At 38.8% G+C, this 18,192-nt stretch overlaps 2 protein-coding genes across 3 annotated transcripts; both read left to right on the forward strand.

Moving 5' to 3' along the window:
• Window positions 1-122: 122 nt before the first annotated feature.
• On the forward strand, window positions 123-3,738 carry LOC111229626 (cytochrome c oxidase subunit 5A, mitochondrial-like). 2 transcript variants are annotated; one of them, XM_022756027.1, is made up of 5 exons: window positions 123-270; window positions 1,154-1,270; window positions 2,861-2,982; window positions 3,100-3,221; window positions 3,316-3,738. In XM_022756027.1, exons 1-4 carry the CDS (start codon window positions 198-200, stop codon window positions 3,211-3,213), a joined length of 426 nt encoding a protein of 141 aa, XP_022611748.1. In that variant the 5' UTR covers window positions 123-197; the 3' UTR covers window positions 3,214-3,221; window positions 3,316-3,738. The 2 variants fall into 2 exon arrangements, with proteins under 2 accessions (XP_022611748.1, XP_022611747.1); XM_022756026.1 differs by having other exon boundaries at window positions 125-270; window positions 3,100-3,217.
• A 1,692-nt stretch (window positions 3,739-5,430) lies between these two features.
• Window positions 5,431-18,069, forward strand: LOC111229625 (AT-rich interactive domain-containing protein 3A-like). Its single transcript, XM_022756024.1, has 9 exons — window positions 5,431-5,454; window positions 6,122-6,742; window positions 11,871-11,945; window positions 12,075-12,147; window positions 13,732-13,915; window positions 14,588-14,841; window positions 15,311-15,577; window positions 15,673-15,762; window positions 16,661-18,069. Exons 1-9 carry the CDS (start codon window positions 5,431-5,433, stop codon window positions 16,798-16,800), a joined length of 1,728 nt encoding a protein of 575 aa, XP_022611745.1. The 3' UTR covers window positions 16,801-18,069.
• The last annotated feature ends 123 nt before the right edge of the window (window positions 18,070-18,192 follow it).

The following is an 18,192-nucleotide window of genomic DNA, read 5'->3' on the forward strand; positions in this document are numbered from 1 at the left end:
ATGTAAATGTATGGCACTCCATGTTTTATTTCTAGGTCAACGTCAGAACCAGCAGGTCAACAATACAGAAAAAAGAATCAATGAGCTGCAGCTCGCACATGCGCAGAGGGGTTTCGCGTACGTGACGGGCTAAGCTAGCTAGCGTTAGCTTCCTCCTGCCAAACCTTACCGGTACGTGTAGCTGGCAGTCCCACATCATGTTCAGAGCCGCCGTCCGACTGTCTGTCTCCGGTGTCCGGAGTGTAACCCGTACGCAGCCAGGGTGCCAAGGTATCTGCTCATTCTGCTGTTACCTCTAAATGTTATTTTGTAATTTGGTAGTGTGTGAAACAGTCGGGTGAAGTTGTAGCGGAAATCAAGCGTGGCTGTCGGCACATAGCGGCGAGCTTGCTGATAATAGCTTAGCCGGTGTAACTATCGCTTAAAACTACACACCGCACTTTTAATGTGTTAATGTTCAGGTCAAATTATGTATACTTTCGTTTAACACCGCTTCTAGCCACATCATCAGACTGTGTGCTGCTCTGAAATTTCCCCGGTATTCAGCTCGGTAGTGTCCTTGTCCTTGCCATGACCCAGTTTGAAGGCTCAGTCTCGGGCCCTGTGGTTGTGTTGCCGAAGCTAGTTGCTAACATGCTAACTAGGTTAGTTGATTATGGCTGTGTTCAACCCACTGGCAGGTCGTTGAGTTAGTGTTGTTGGCATCAGGCAATGGTTTGGTGCAGACAACAACAATCAGGAAACGCACCTCACTACTGACGTTGTGATGTTTTAGCCAAAGCTCTGACAACCACACTTCTTCTTTAGCTTTACCTGTCAAGAAAGTTGAATTAAGTTAATGAAGATTCAAGGCGACCACAATGAATGTTAACTACGTTTTTGTTAAAAAAAAAAAAAAAATTTAAGCATCAAAGTACAGGTAGAAATTTCCTCTCAGTGTGTGTTCAGCCTGATAGGTGCAGTCATATCAGGGCATTGGCAAGAATCCAGCTGCATTACATTACTAGACAGCATTTGTCCTTTTCCCACTTGACCCAGGGTAGATATCCTTGACTGCAGACTGTTTGCCCCTCTGCACCACCTGACACTAGATGCCACTGCTTTATTTTATTGGTGACAGGTCACTTGCCTAATGATTGCTTTTACTGTGCAGCTCTTCTGGCCTCAAGGTGTTACTCACATGGGAAGCAAGAGACAGATGAGGAGTTTGATGCCCGCTGGGTCACCTACTTCAACAAGCAAGACATTGACGCATGGGAGCTGAGGAAAGGTACAGTAGTCTCTAACTGTTATAACAGACCTGAGAATAAGAAAGTTGTTTTCAAAAGTAAATACAAATGTATTAACCTTAAGTCAATAGAGTTTTTAAGGAGGAGAGATTTGTTCTGGGCTGAGATTTGGAGAAATCACGATAATGGATTTACATGATGAATACACTACTGTGATGAACTACTTCACCAAATGTACTTTATTGAAATGTAAACAGGGTAAACATTAAAAAAGTTTGAGTTAATAAATCTGTCAAATTTAAAGTAGTACTTATGACTGACTAAACTGATTCTCTGCAGATGAGATCAGTGTTGCTGACTTTTGTCTGTGTGATTTTGAGTCACACCAATACAAGGGCCATGTTATCAATACTAGTGTTAATTTATTACCAGAGATTACCCTAGTTTCAATGCAGACACCAAACAATAACTTATTCTGAGTAATGTACATGTTCACTAGACAAGCAGCCATGCAAGAACTTTGCCTGAATAAAATACAGAACTTGTAAAATACAGTCTAAAATCAACTAAATTATGATTCATAGTTTCTTAGTTGATGGGTTTGTATCATTCTGATTGGTCAAGGTGGCACAGTGTCAAAAATGTCGCTTCCTCATTCATTTGAATCAGACCACTCTGATCAACAAGTGTGCCGATGCAGACGTCTTCGACAAAAAAAACCCTATTTTTTTAACGCAGGGTTGTGTTCGGTCCAAACAGTCCATTGTAGATAAAAGCACAATTGAAGAGACATTTTGAGCTGCAGGGCAGAGTGGGAACGGCTCTTTATCGGGTAAAACATAAGAACAGAAACCTGAGGAAACGGCAGACAGTCCTTGTGGTTGAAACTTATATGACAATGCAAGCAGCAAGTTTTTTTTTTAAGTAGTGTTGCAAATTTGATTGGTTTACAATTTTAACTTAAAAAAGTTTTGTCTATGAGATCACTTTAAAAGATTATTCCATATTTTTTATATTTTGTCAGCAAATCCCATGAAATAACCAAAACCGTTCACGTGTCATTACTGTCAGTACTTTCTGACTTCCTTACTCTGTCTGTGGCTATCAGCCTCAATCTTTTAAAAGCATGTCACAACTATGAAGTTTCATTTTTAGAACAGGCAGTAGCTTCCTAAAAAGGCTGTCGTTTTTAGCAAACATTACTCAAATAATGTATGAAATTATTTGGGACTATTTTTAGTCGTGGATTAATACAAATTTGCTGTGCTACTGAGTATTTTTAGCGTGAGGACAATGTGTGTGGGAACAACTTAAAATAAGCTACACTTCCCATGTTCATTGTAATGTAAGAGGCATGTAGCTCTAACTGTGTCTCATTTATTGAGGTCTGTGGTTCAGAGGGATACAATATCAGATAAGATAAGATAGAGTGCATCAGTCTACACAGAAAATACTTTTTAGTGGGATTTGTTCATTATTGGTTTTGGTCATTTCATGAGTTTATTCACATGGAAATAATAGAATATCATCATCATTATCCTTTTTAAAACAGACTAAATCAAAGGAATGTGGTGTGCAGTCTGATTTCTGTCTCTGCTCTCCAATTAAAAAGTGTTAATTCCTTCTTTCAGGGATGAACACATTGGTTGGTTATGATCTGGTACCTGAGCCAAAGATTCTTGAGGCAGCACTGAGAGCCTGTCGGCGGTTGGACGACTTAGCCAGCGCTATCCGAATTTTGGAAGCTGTGAAGGTGAGAGGAAAGCTTCTGAGATGCATAATAATTCAGGGGATATTGCAAACCAGGATCATTTGCAGTTGGCGGTCATAAATTAATGAGTGATGGGTTTTACCATGGTTACTTCCTCAGCACAAAGCCGGACCTAATAAAGAGATCTACCCGTACCTGATCCAGGAGCTGCAGCCAATATTGGATGAGCTTGGTATCTCCACACCTGAAGAGCTCGGCATTGACAAATTGTGAATGAGTAGGTATTAAAAGTTTCTCAATAGCCCTGTGTTTTTTTTCCTTCTCATGTTTGTGATAAGATGGCAGTCTAACAGAATCTTTTGGTTGTTTTTTCAGATGTCTGACAGTGGATATCCCCAGGACACAAAACCCTTGTACTTAAATGTTTGCCTAATATAATACATGTGATATTTAATTTGGCCTTTATTAGGTTCTTTTGCTTGTAAAATATTTATGAACTTAATAAAGGAAACTGTATCTTTATTGAGTGTCACAAGTATTTTTGGATATTTGAAGTAGTTGAGTACATATTGAAGCAATACTTCTTTTCAAGTTGCTTTAATGGAGAACAGAGCGTCACTTTTCAGTGCATGTTGTCTCAGTGTCGAGACATTCTTGTGAGAGTCACATTTTGCCACCAGGGAGCAGTGTTTTCACATGAATGTAAAAATCATTTTACTGTATTCAGTCAATATTGCATCTGTTTTCATTTCAGGGAAAATTTACATGCTGATTAAATAAAGTTGTTCAAATGGCAAATGGTGTAATGTTATTATCCACACATAGCTGGAATACTGCAGAAATAGCCATTTATAAAATTATTTTCATAGAGCAGAAACGGAAATGCTTCTTACAGGTCATTGTCATTGGGAGGACTTATAGTTGGAGTTTTGTGACATTGTGATTCTTTAAATTATAGTCATCAGTATTGAAATGCAAAGCCAACAGACCTACAGTGTACATTTAAGTTGGTTAAAATATATATTTTTTTTATAAACAAAATTTGTGTAAGTCATCTCATCTTTTTAGCTGCACCCTTGGCCAGGAAGTTATTAATTGAAACTGGAGGTAGAGTATCAACAAGTCCAAGGTCATTTTTATATTGGTTGACAAGCTGAAAAATACTTGTTTCCTTTAACTGGATATGCACACACATACACAGATACAAGGAAGCCCCAAGTTGACTCTTATTGTGTTGGAGACCCAAACACCAACAAGAACATACTGGAAAGATATTATTTCTATATTATTATTTCTTGTTTTTAAGTAAAGCACAGTTTAGGTTGTATGTGTATGCCCAAATCTATGACTGCTTCATGTGACTGCTAGACTTAATGTAAGTACTGTTTTGCCTTAAGCTCTCATCTTTAGCTTAATGAAACCTAAGTCTTGCAGATTTTTACTCCTATCCTGAAAACAGTAGCTCATGTCAGCTGCATCTGCCTCGGGCTGTTTAAAGAAGGGTGTGAGGAACTGTAAACACTGATTCCCAGGAAGGCACTTTATCACATGTGGTATGTGACTGCTCAGAAGAGTAGCACATGAGATATTCATCAAGGTGCCACGATTTAAAGTTAAAGTTGGTTTATCGGCCAACAAACAGTCAGGATAAACCTGTCTGCTGTTTGGACTTGATGCAAACCACCAAGTTAGTCAGACCGCAGCACACACATTCATATGATGGGCCCAAATAAATCGTGGACCCTTTGGAGAATTCACTGAAAATATGACTTCAGGTGAAACATGACCTCAGTCGGCCTAAGGCCATTCACATTTTGTCTGCAAGCATATGTACTTTATTTTCAGATTATTTGATCCTGGTCAAAAGGAAATAAAAGAACAATGACTCATAAACCGTGACTGTACCGACAGAATTAATTTCCACGCTTATTTCTACTGTGAAACGCAACGAATTTCACGGTGAAGTAAAAGGAAAGTAGAACACATAAAGGTCACATCCATTTGCAATTGGGTGAAGGAGCTCCGGGCTAAAAAATGGTGTCGACATATTTGGGCGGAGGTCGTGTTGCCGTAATAAACACATAAATGTGTAGAATAATAGCAGTGGTTTCAGCTTTAGGGGGCCGGGGGTTCTTTGTGAAGTGGGCGGGTAGTTGTAGAGAGATGTGGGTAAGAAAACCCACTTTACGAGCTCTACGCACGGGGCGGGCCTTTCATTCATCCAAGTTGGGGGTGTAGGCCACTCAGCCAAAGACAATCAAAGATGTTTGAGTTTCCATGCGCAGTGACCAGGGAGGAAAAGCGCAGAGCATTATTCACCCCTCCTCCTCCTGCTCCGATCATTACGGCCTCCACACCACAGGGGCTTTTAAATCACATTTGATCAGAAGAACCTTTTTCTGTCTTCAAAAAAAAAGAAACTGGTCATGCGACGCGATTTGTTTCTGCCGGAGGAAAGAAGGAAAAACTAGACAAGACCTGTTGGCGATGATGGATTACTCAAAGGCGCAAATGGTGAGTGTCGACGACTGTTGGCTAACGCTCCCACTCGTGTTTGTTACAGTAACAAAGCAAATGACGATAAATGTGGACGTAATTAAGAACATTTGCACTTTTACCATGAGGTTTTCTTTGCCGTTTGTTGATGAGTTTACATTTTTTTCATATTTATCGAAGCAGGCGTTACGTCTGCATTTATCTGCACTTTGAAATAAAGTTGATTTTCCATTTATAAAACCGAAAAATCGATTTGTATCGTGAGCTCTTTCTTTCTTTTGTTTACTGAGGTACCTTTTCATGAAGAGAGAGACACGGAAAATCTTCGTGAGAAACATTTGTGTCCTGCTACTAATTTATTGTCACCTAAATCAATGCATTTTGTGTTAATGTGCTCCCAGAGGCCCAGACAGTTTCAGGTTCATTTGAATCTTTGTTTGCATCCAAAACAACTGGCCTATTAGCTTATTCAGACAACATATTTAAACAACAGTTTGGTAAAAGTTTAATTTGCTTCCTTTAGCCTTTTTGTACTTGTTGAATGCAGTTTCCATTATTTATAAGCTTGGGTTGTTTGCTGCAGCATAGGGAAGCACAAACGCCTAATCAAACTGTCAACTGAAGTGATATAGGACATTTTCTCACTGAAATTCCTCCTGTGGTGATTTTTGTATTTTGTCCATAGTCAGTCTTATCTGACGAGGGCAGTTCAGCTGGGTGTCCTCAGTCCAGTCCTGCTGGGGTGAAGCTGGAGGCGGTGATGGAGCAGCTGCAGAGACAACAAGAAGCCAAACTGGAGATGAACCTGCAAGAGAAACATCTTCTTCAAGCTCAGCTCCTGTTTGCTCAGCATGCTGCTGCAGCCAGAGCCTCTGGCTCCAGACTGAACCCTGCATTATTTGGTAAAGCGGATGGACAGACATATCAAGATGCTCAACAAGCTTTGAGCACCCGTCTCAGCAGAATGGATCCGGGTGAAGAAGATGAAGACACGGATGAGGAGGAACAGGAGATGGTGGAGAACAATGAGATGGAGGAAGATGATGATGATGAGGAGGAGGAGGAGGAGGAGGAGAATGGGCCTCATCAGCAGGTGAAGAAGCCTAGACTCCAGCAGCTTCCTGGCTTCCCCTTCCCTCCTTATTCCACATCTCAATCAACTGCTGTGGAGCAAATGTCTGAATCTCCAGCTCCAGCAATAAAACAGGAGCATGAAGATAAGGACCTGCTGTCTCCTGCAGGACAACACGCCTTCACATCACCCAATGGCTTCACTGACTGGGGCTATGACGAGCCCTTTAAACAAGTAAGTTATTTTAAATTAGAATTTCACAATCAAGGGTTGTATCGTGTTTCTTTTATGTGTTTTAGATCAAACTTTAGGAAATTTTTGTTCATAAATTACAGATGCATAAAATCCATTGTAATATCTCGGTCCTCTCTTGGATATATTGTCTAGATAATAGGAACATTGTTCAGTAGCCAGAGCCTCATTTAATCTTTACAAAGAGCAGATGAACGTCTGTGACTCTCCTCTTCAGTTTGTGTGTGTTCTGCCTCTTATTATGATCCAATGTCTTCTTTCTTCCTGCTGTGAGTCAAGCTCAGTGCTGCCTGGTCTGCCTGCTGCTCTCTCTCATGTGGAGGAAAGAGCATATTCTTTTGGCAAGATGCCCAAACTTGATAGCGTTTAATTACCGTCCAGGCCAGAGATCTCGCCTTCTTCCATACTTCACCTCATGTCTCACACTTTCGAAGAAGTGTTCTCGACATCGCCTGAGTTAATTGGTCTTGGCTGTGGTCCAAACCTAACTGTTCAAAGCAGCTGGTTAAGGACTGACAGAGATGGAGTTAAACTGAGAGCAGAGGATTAATGAAACGGCCTCAAGTATGTATTTAAGGACAGGGTTGGCTTTGAGGGTTAACTAGAATAAGGAATTGCTGGATAGGGTTGAAGATTTTTTCCTCTTTTTTATCAGCCACGTCTCCTTTAAGCATGTAAAAAGAATGTATTAAGCATGACACCCGAAGCCAGTATTTACGAGCATGTTTCCCAGCAGATATGTTTAACTACTTATAGGAAACAGAGGGTCTCCTCGTGGGATTTTTTTTTTCTCTTTACTGGGGCTGATCTGATTGGTTCTTCTGTGTGTATGTTTCCCTTGAAAAGGCCCCACCTCAATACAATACATTATGATTAATGAGGCCTGTGGGCAGAGGGACGGCTGGGTTAGTGCCTCACAGCATACCAGCAAGCAACTACCCATAAAGTTTACTTACAGTAGTTTCAGTGGAGCAGAATGGGCTTTTGGTATTTGTTATCGAGAGTTTACACATCTCTTGTTGATTATTTAGAGATGTTGAATATTTTCTTATGTTTTCTTTGCCTTTTATTGCCTGATTGTTGGTTAAAAGTGAAGATCCATGAACATACAAAAAGTTAGGTGGTCATCAGCCTCTGTTAAAATCTCAACAAGGTCAGAAAACACAGTGCTGATGTAGCTGCAGCTCAGTGGATATCTTTGCATAATTTAGCTGTCGCTTGGCAACACTAAATGGCAAGTTAATTTAGCTGCAAGTAATCAATACATTATATGGCCACTGCAGCGGGGATGTGTTTCTTTTTTCTCAGTGCAGCACAAAGAACCTTGAATGCATTAAAAACATTTCAACGAGCACAATAATGAGATGTAAGACTTTTCATTTTAATTTCAGTTCGCCCAAATCACCAGAAACAGCTCAGGTGTTACTTGAACTCTAATTGAACAAATAGCAGGTGATGTTTCTGCTGTGACCTGTGTGCCTCAAGATTTGTGAACAGCTTCATATGAAGTCTCTTCTTTGGATGCTCTTGGTATTTCAATTAATCCTGTTAACCGTTACATCAAAGTGAGACTTAAATATAAATAGACTTATTAGACTTAATTAGCCTTATCATTGAGTTTAGCAAGCTTAGTCTGCAGGCTGTAAGCAGAGAATAGATTAAACATGCTTGTACTTTAACTACCCTTTCGATTAATGCTTGTATTTTTTTAAATTGAATTTCATAACAGGGCCCCTTTTCAGCTTTTCAACATCCTTTTATAACAAAGCTATTTTATGTGACATGCATTTAAATACGTTCACTTTGTTACAAATAGGCTGAACTGGGATTTTCTGCAAGTTCATTTGTGGCTGGTTAAAATAGTTGTGATGTTTTACTTGTTTCCTTGTCTGAATTGTCGCTCACTTCCGAACCTACTTTCCTTTCTCTTTCACTCATTTTGTCAACCAGACATCTGTAGTTAGTGGGGGACCTGCTGTACAAGCTTTGCTATGCTGGACAGCCATTGTTCACTCCTTGCGTGTGGCCTCACTGTAAAAGCCTTTAGCATGGGTGGGGACAAAGATCCAATGTCTGCTTTCAGCCCCAGCTCCCAGCACAGCAAGGGGCCAGATAAATGATCTTGACTTATTCGGGTGACTTAAGGTCCAATAATTTGATTTGGATTAAAAATTTGGTCCCCCCTGCTGTTACATTGAAATTTGGTGAGGGATAGGTTTTCACTGTTGCTCTGCTGGAGCAGCTCAATGATTTTAATGAAGCTCATTATAAGAAGTAGTTTCTGATAGTATTAGTGCTTTGACTATTTTAATGGGACTTTTCCAAATGAAGATTGATTCATTTTCTTCTTTTTTTTTACTTTACACTGTTCACACACAGAACTACTTTTATGTGGTAATACAAATGAACCTTATAATTTGTCATTTAAATACATAAAATAATCTAAAAACCTAATAAAAACCAGCCTTTTTTATCGAAACAAAAGAAACCTTTTCCTGACCTACATACTGAATGCTATCAGGAATCCCAGGGCTGGATGTGTGAAAGCTCTGTGAGCAATTAACTGAAAGCTCTTTGTTAATAGAGCCACAGTAGGTCTCACTTGCTCATCAATAAGGGGGGATGGGTTTTATTTCTATTTGATGGTGAAAAGACCGGGATGTTTATCTACCATCACACCAGTAGGCTGCTGCAGGAGTAGTCCTTTTTTTTTATTGATTGTAAGCTAAAGCTATTAGATGTGTCAACAGCTCTTTACAAATAGAAACAGAGGAATAGAAAATAATTTTCCAGAAGGAGAGTTGTTGTTTACAGGTGTCCCCTACAACAGCGATGCCCAACCAGGCCGCACTTGTACCGCAGCCTCTGCAGTAAAGATTGAGAAGCTAAATAGTTAGCTAAAAGTGATAGATAAATGGTTAAAATACCTAAACATAAGGGATAAGTCTTGCAATAGATAAACATTTAAATTATGAATAAAAGGTTGAAATAGACAGGCTAATGTTAGCTAAGAGTAATGGAGAAAAGGTTAAAATGTCCAGCTTAACACTGAGTTAAACGGATAAAAGATTACTATGACGATATCATACATTTATTATTGCTGAAAAAGCAACCCCACTATATGTTGTTGTCGGGTCAAAAAAAGTCTCTCTTTATTATTAGTTTTAAACAACATCTAAATCGGTTCCAATGAACTGCGGCTGTGGGGGCACATCCGACAACAATGGTAAGGAGCCACTTCACACTGTCGCGCAGCTGTTGATTGTTCGCCAGCATTTGCAGTTTGAATTGTGTTTTTACTATAAACATGAGTCAAGTCGAATGGCATTTGTCTCCAGAGGGGGCCATTGATTGTGCAGCAGTAACAACACAAGATCAAAATACACAACACAATTAAATACAGTATAATAAAAGTAAAAAACCTAGGGTATAAAAATACTCTTATATTTAAGTTCTACTAAAATCAAAAGCATGGTTGGGCGGTCAAGCTGATTTGACCTTTTTCTATTGGAGTTTAGCAGTGAAATGGCTGAGGGTACGAAGGGTGTGTTTGTATCTGTTGTATTTGAAGTACGAACCTGAAGTCAATATCTGAAGCTCTAGGTGCAGGGGGTGGGTGCTGTCAGGCAGGATGGATTCGGTTTTCTTTTACACCAGTTTGTTGTACAAGTCAGAGAGACTTTTATGTAGAGTAGCAGTCGCACTGCTACAGCCCTTGATCACCTTTGTTAGTGCATTTTTCTGTTTATTGAACCATACCAGCAAATACACAAAAAAATAACAATCAATGCAATAAACGATCGACAAAACAGACTCATCAGGCACCTGTCAACATCCAACTTAGATTCCACAGAAGAAAAAGGTGCTACTGGACTTTTTTTTTAAAACAACATATTGGTTTTACAATCAAAGTTCAGCTTCTTCTATATCCTGAGCATTAAAGGAAGAGAGGTACAGCTGGACTGGAACCCCATACATGGCTTAAAGACTGAAAAGTTATTGTTAATCCAAGCCACAGCTTTGATCAGGCTGCCATGCCAAACATTTAGTGAATGTGATCATGTGTTTAAAGAACAAAATGATTAATTTAAATCCAAATATCAAGCGAAATCTGTATGAGGCAAAACAGGGAAAGACATAAATGGTCCATTATTTTTATTAACCTCAAGCATGATAACTGAAGCATCTGATCCTGTCAAAAAGGAAAACATGCTTTGTTGTCTAAAATACACATGCTTGTTTTGATATAAAACATGAGCATGAACTGAAAGACATGTAAGCAATGCCCTTTATACGCCTACAGAAAGCAAACCAGCAACAGATATCCAAGAGGAAAGCAAACATTTCACAAGAGGCAACTGTGTCAACAACAGTCCTTAAATAAATTAAATGTAATGTCAGTTTTCAGTACAGATAAAATGGATACTAGAAAAACACATCATCTACTCACTATAATTGTAATGACAGACCTTTCATCAGACTTTATACCCATCATGTTTGATTTTCAAACTTGCATCATCATGCAGCTCCTCATGCGCGTTCGTGGGACAATAACCTCTCAGCAGGCTTTTCCACACAGTTGCACACACACTCCCCTCCACCACTGACATTTTTAACCTTCAACTGTCTTGGTAAGGGGGAGGTGATGGAAGAATAACATGTCACTTTAAACTACCTAATGAGCATGGGGCCTTTCATTAATGTCCATTTTGCTGTGCGCAGCTGTTTACTGCAGGACACTCTGATAGTGGGTTCAGTGCTGGGAAAAAAGCAGGTTTGGACACGGGAGGTGGAAAGCACAAAGTCCAGGGACCTTGAGGAAAATGTGACACATATATAGAGAGGGGCTTTAAATAGAAATGGTATCTCATGACGGGTACAACATCCCATTTTAAAAATCCTGTGTCTCTATACATTGCATGTCTGGCAGTCACTATATAAAGTAACACCAGTATCCTATGTACATTCATTTTTGGTCTGAAATAAGCAATGGTAAAATAGCTCATAAACATGTTAGTTTTTTTTTTTTTGCTCTATCGTCCTTATTAAATTCATCATAAAAATCAGACAAGCTGCTGACTGATGTTTCTCTCTGTGGGTGTATTCACAGAGAGGAAGTGCCATCTGGGCTGAGGAGACTGACGGAGGAAAATTAAGAGGAGAACCATCCAGAGATTTTGCCAAGGTCAGTAGATTTGGTAGATGTTCATAAACAAAAAAATTCCAGAGATAATCACAGAATAAACGTTGATTAGCTTGTTTGCTTGATGTTCTTTTTTTTTTTTCTTTTTGTGTGTGTGTTTTTGATTTACAGCTTTATGAGCTGGATAATGAACCACAGCGGAAGGAATTTCTTGATGAACTCTTTGTCTTTATGCAGAAACGAGGTGAGACTCCATGTCGATTTCATACATCCTTATTCTGTTTCTCTTCATGGCCTTGGAAGCTCTGATCGATGTTCATAAGTGGTGTCACTGTTCTTTTCAGTTCCTTATCAGGGATTTGTGTTGTGTGTAATTCAATTTCAACTGCAAGTGAACATAGCATTGCACGTTAGCACTAAACCCTGAGTCATAAACCGCTTGTCAGAGTTTACTGATCTTTGGACAAGCTGAAAAGAGGTTGCCTTTAGGCTTAATTGACTTATTTTTTTTTTGGAATAAAATGAAAATCTAACAGGTTAATATGATAAATATTTAGAAATGCATTGAAATATATAAGTTTATTGATACCATCTTATCAATCGATCACAGTTTACTGTGTAACTGAATTCTGAGACATGCTTGAATTGTAATAAAGGATTTAAACACATGGTTTTAAATACCCCAGAAAACTTATTGACTGACTGATTAAAATTAGATTATAATATTAACAAAATAAATGCAGGTGCCTAAAATGAAAAAGATTTAGATTTTAAAATGCCAAATGATATATATTAAAACTGGCTTCATAAATTAGCTGTAGGCTTGTACATTAATGTTACATGATGGACACTAATTGTATTATCATTTTGATAAAAATCAAAAGTTTTTTTTGGTCCACAACGGCATGTAAGCAAACGCCAAGTTGTGCATGTTGAATGATTGGTCCTGCAGGTTGTACTAGTCACACCAAGCAAACAAAACATACAATAATATATCTGTGTAAAGTATTTATTTAATTGAGGTGCTTTGGCAAAATTAGTATAACTCGTGATCCTTACTATTATTTGTAATGTCATGTAAAGCTATAAGATACATAACACTCAGGTTTTAATAAGAAGATTTGGATAAAAACTCTAAACATGACATTCTCTATCATAAACCACATCTAACAATAAAAATGCTATTGCAATACTCTTTATTAGATAAATATATTTATGCTGTCTTTTAAACAGCAGCTTTTACCATATAGTTGTTTGGTACTGCTGAGTTTGTTAAAGAAACATTTCCAGCTTGGTTTGGCTTTTTCTAACATGAACAGATCCCAGTCAAACAAAGGTAGATGCAGCAGGACACTGTCAGCAATCTTTACTCATGTGGGCAGGGTTCACGGCCATGTCAAATGTTTGTTTGTGGCACGTGTTATCCTAAGAACAAACTAATCTTATTTTTACAACTGCTTTTTAGCCTCCTTCAATAATTGGCTTTTCTCCTAATCGGGATTGAAGGGGTGATATGTCATCCCGGTGATTGACAGACACTGCTGACTCTAAAATCACTCCTCCCCCTGCTGTCCAATAAATGCAGCAACAAATCTGCCGTTGTGGAATCCCCACCCCCATCCATCTGAAATAAGCTTCATTAGTCCAGTCTACTCATGCAGATTGTACATGCTAAGCCATATTATCTAACATTAACCTCAGGGCCTTCAGGAGGGAAGATCAGAGTATGTCCTCCACGTCCTCCTCTTTCCTTTAGAAGACCACTCGAACTAGTACAAATCAAAGAACGTCGCTACATTTCGTTGTGTACATTCTCCCATTTATTCAGGAACTCCTGTGAACCGCATCCCCATCATGGCGAAGCAGGTGCTGGACCTGTACAGACTTTATAAGCTCGTGACAGAGAAGGGAGGCCTGGTGGAAGTTATTAACAAGAAGATCTGGAGGGAAATCACCAAAGGTCTCAACCTCCCCACGTCGATCACCAGTGCCGCTTTCACCCTCCGCACCCAGTAGGTGTCTCTCAGATTTGAAACAGAAAAGCTCGCGATGTTGTAGCTCAGAGGAATAAAAGGAGCTTCAGAATGAATAAGTAGAGTCACTGATAATGGAATAACCGTCTGCTCATCTGTTATATGTGATGCACCCTTTATGAAGTAATGCATTACAGTATCCAGCACGTTATTACATTTATAGATTTAATAATAATATTATATTTTCAGCCTTTAGTATAAAGATGTTTTGAAAAGATAGTTCATAATCTGGTAGTTAGTACAGTGCTTGCTGTCAGATTTGTAATCCTTTTAAATAATGGAATATTACTAATTACGAATGGATACATTTAAATCACTGAGCAAAATTTTCCAATAATCATTTCATCAATCATACACATTCATTCATTTATAGAAATGAAACACACATTCTTTTGGGTTAGTTTGGAATTGTTTTCATTATGTGTGCAGGTCTACATGTGACAGTAATTTGGAAATGTCAGATTTTACCCTCTTTGTTAGATTTCAAACCCACATGCTTGGTGCAGCACAAGTACAAGATCGTTTTTCATTTATTGTTCTACAAAGATTAAGGAATTTCTAATGTATTAAATGCAACAAGTTTGTAAATCTAGTTTAAAGAGGATCTGTTAAATGCTTAAAATCTTTAACACTGAAACTTTTCCTTGCTAGGTATATGAAGTACCTGTACCCATTCGAGTGTGAGAAGAAGGGCCTGAGTTCTCCTGGTGAGCTGCAGGCTGCCATCGACAGCAACCGCAGAGAAGGTCGACGACCCAGCTACACCAACAGCCTGTACCGCTTCCCCCCCTCCCCGAGCTCCGCCCCACACGCCCTCCTCTCTTCTCCCACGATGCAAACCACCCCGATCACACACAATGGCCTGAATACATCCATACATAGTCCAAATCTAAAGAGAAACACAGGTATGACCTTACTTGGATTGAGTGTTGGTATCCGTTTATTTAGAAAATTCTTCATCTTGTTGTCTCAAAGAAAAAACCTGGTGTTCCTTAGATCACCATTACAACCAGCTCAGATTCCATATTGTTTTATAGCAAGACATTAGACAACACTTACTGGACTCTTAAAGCAGCTACTGTTTAACTATTTTACTTGTAAAGTCGTATCGTATTGAGCCATAAAAGTGCTACCCTGCCTCCATTACTGTGGCTGCCCTGTGGTAAACCAGGTGGCCGTAGGATACTTGACCTAGAGCGGTTTAAATCTCCCTGCACATTTAGCAGATTGATAATGACATTTATTTTTGTTTTCATTATTAATGCAAGATACATAGGTAGGATTATTTTTCGGATATATTATGAACTGCTACCATTTTATCTAAAGGGAAACTGCCATGACATTTCTAATGATTTTCACATTTTTTCCAATCAGATGAGACCCCCACCCCTGCAGTACCCAGCCGGCTGCCCATGGCTCTGGCACTGGGGCAGCAGCAGCTGGCACAAGCTGCCACATTAGAGCATCTCAGAGAGAGGCTGGAGCGAGGAGTGGGAGGAGCTCCAGCCAACACTCCAGAGAAGAAAATGATGCAGCTGGCGGAGGAGCAGCAGCGCCTCATGCAGCAGGCCCTCCAACAAAACCTCTTGGCCATGGCCTCTCACTTCAACCCAGTGAACCTCAAGCTCAACAATGCACGTGGTGAGTTGCCTTTACTTTACCGACCTTATAATTACTAAACATGATCGTAGGAAAAGTCGCATTAATTTGAATTGTTGTTTGTTGTTCTCCCACAGAGAGCAAACAGGATTTGTCTCTGAGTATCTCCACTAACGGAGCAGCCAGTATCAGTGTATCTGTGGAGGTCAACGGTACTATTTATTCAGGTAAGTCTTTCCATTTTAAAGGGAAACATGATTTTGCCTTCCTGTGTTTTTTTTTCTTTGAAAGAAGAAAATAAGCAGTTAGGAAATTTGTATTTTTATATTTTTATATTTTTAAATTAAATCACATAATTTACTTGTTTACACATATATACTTATGTTTTTTTGTCAATTTTATTGTATAGTATATTGTGAAAAAGATGTACATTCTTATGAGATTGCACTTTACTATTCATCACTCTGTATTTAATAAGTAGATAACTAGAATCTCAGTTTATTGTCTTATAGTACTTAAAAGAAAAGTTAAACATATTGGGAGATATGTTTCTTTCTTACCAAGAGATGAGATTAGATGAGAAAACAGACATGAGCTTCCTAACAAGTGGATAACATAGCTTAGCCTAAAGATTGGAGACAGGGAAACATCTAACCTGGCCCTGTCAAATGAAAAAAAAAATCTGCCTACCAGCACCTCTAAAGCTGACTACTTAACACACTATATCCTGTTTGTTTAATCACTACAAAGACTGAAGTGTAAAAACAACACACTGATTTTAATGAGCTTTGGCGGCGCCCAGATTTTTTTTGTTGCCCTGTTTCCAGTCTTTCTGCTAAGCTAAGCTAATAATCGCCTGCTGGCTGCAGATTTGTATGTAGCATTGTATGTAGTGTAAAGACATGAGGATGGTATCAGTCTACTACTGTAGTTTACTGTCTTTTGCATCTGTTTTTTGTACCAGCTTGTTTCTCTGTTGTAGTGTTATAATGATATACTTCCATTCCTCTGTTTACTGAGCACTGTGTGCAACGTCTACACTCAACTTTACCTTGAAATGTGTAATTTGTGTAAATATAACAATCCAATCATATACTGATCCTTTATGTGATCTTTGCTCTGTAGGAACACTGTTTGCCCAGAAGTCAGCTGCTCCTGTGGCTTCACAGGCTGTAACTCTGGCAGGAACGAGTGGTTTCAGTGCCCTCTCCTCCTCACACAGTCCCTCCTCTTCCTCTTCCACCTCCTCAAAGGGACCAAATTAAGGCTCACTGGCTTTTAAATCTGTTCTGAGCAAAATGATTACACAATATTCCTCTCTTGTCAGACAAGAACTATATAAACTGTAGGGAAAATCAGCTGCAACACATGAAGCCATTCTGTTTTTTCCATTACTTTGAGAGCGTAATATGCTTTACATGATTCTTGTCAAAAGGACATTGTTATTTTACCTCAAAGGCTTACAAACTGACTATAATGTAGATTCAGATCACAGTTTACCTTAGTGCCTGTCAGACACTTTTGTTAAATGTAGCCCCATTAATGTGTAAAAGGCTTTATAGTATGTTCAGAAGTGTCTTTAGAGCAGAAAAGTGCACAGTGAGAACCAATGCCAAGTTTTTTGGGTATCAGCTACATTTATAGTTAATTATCAAACAGGTCTGTAGCTGCCTTTTTCCATAGTCGTCAGTAAAACATTGCGGTTGCTAGAGTGCAGCTAATGAAGACCAAAAAGCCATAGCTTAGTGTCATAGCTTTGTCTGTAACGGTTTTTGCTGAAGCCACTTTTTTTTTTTTAATCCCTGCTGGTAAAAATTTGGTTCAATTTGAGTGAAACATTAGTTTATACTTTTCCTAGCAGCTTTCAGGGATTATGTACATAATCAGTTTCCAGAAGTTGTGTCTCCTAAAGAATCAAATGGAATTTAAAAGAATTTTGTTGTAGGTTTGTTGGATTTTTTAATTTTTAATTTTTATGTTTTATACTGTTTTATTTTTTTTCTTCTTAAAATGTTTTATTTAATCATTTGGCGGAGCCTGTAAAGTGCAAAACATTTGTTTCTTGTCAGTTTTGAATCAAAGGCAAAATTTTAGACATAAGGTTTCTGAGGGGGACAATATTTAAGAGAGAAGTGATACAACATTTACCTCATTTGAATTCCCATATTGGTAACTTCCTTGGGAATTTCTTCTGGACTCAGGAATGTCCTCTGGACTCATCACTGTTCGACTCTATCTGTTGTATTTGTATAAACGCAGAGAATGTATCGTTAATGACCTCAGGCTTTTGACAAGTGAACACTGAAACAGTGCTACCTCACTCTTCTAGAGAAATATGCAATACTTAATGCAGCATGTGTTGATTTAGCCATCTGCTGAAATATACTGTATGTGGACAATCAAGTAGACATATCATTGCAAACAAATGTCACTATGAACTTGACATCTGTAAAAAATCCAGATTGATGTTAAACTCTGTTTTGGTCTTTGATTAACATATTTCTTGGACATGTGGCCATGATAAATAAAGCAATCGTGAGTGCTGTGTTTGTGACTCTGTTCGTGACTCTGTTCTTTGGAGGAGATATATGGAGATATATTGGAGTATCCCTCCACATTCGCTAGCCCTGCCCCCATAGAACTGTTTAAATTAGTGG

This window comes from Seriola dumerili, unplaced genomic scaffold, assembly GCF_002260705.1.
Source record: "Seriola dumerili isolate Sdu_G_001 unplaced genomic scaffold, Sdu_1.0 BDQW01000242.1, whole genome shotgun sequence".
In the NCBI taxonomy this organism is placed as follows: domain Eukaryota; kingdom Metazoa; phylum Chordata; class Actinopteri; order Carangiformes; family Carangidae; genus Seriola; species Seriola dumerili.

Bases quoted from the DNA above. Each gene is read 5' to 3' on its own strand.
- LOC111229626 (XM_022756027.1), top strand. From the start codon at position 198: ATGTTCAGAGCCGCCGTCCGACTGTCTGTCTCCGGTGTCCGGAGTGTA. The intron at 271-1,153 runs GTATCTGCTCAT...TTTACTGTGCAG, and splicing joins TACGCAGCCAGGGTGCCAAG to CTCTTCTGGCCTCAAGGTGT. The intron at 1,271-2,860 runs GTACAGTAGTCT...TCCTTCTTTCAG, and splicing joins CGCATGGGAGCTGAGGAAAG to GGATGAACACATTGGTTGGT.
- LOC111229625 (XM_022756024.1), top strand. From the start codon at position 5,431: ATGGATTACTCAAAGGCGCAAATG. The intron at 11,946-12,074 runs GTCAGTAGATTT...TTTGATTTACAG, and splicing joins CATCCAGAGATTTTGCCAAG to CTTTATGAGCTGGATAATGA. The intron at 12,148-13,731 runs GTGAGACTCCAT...CCATTTATTCAG, and splicing joins TGTCTTTATGCAGAAACGAG to GAACTCCTGTGAACCGCATC.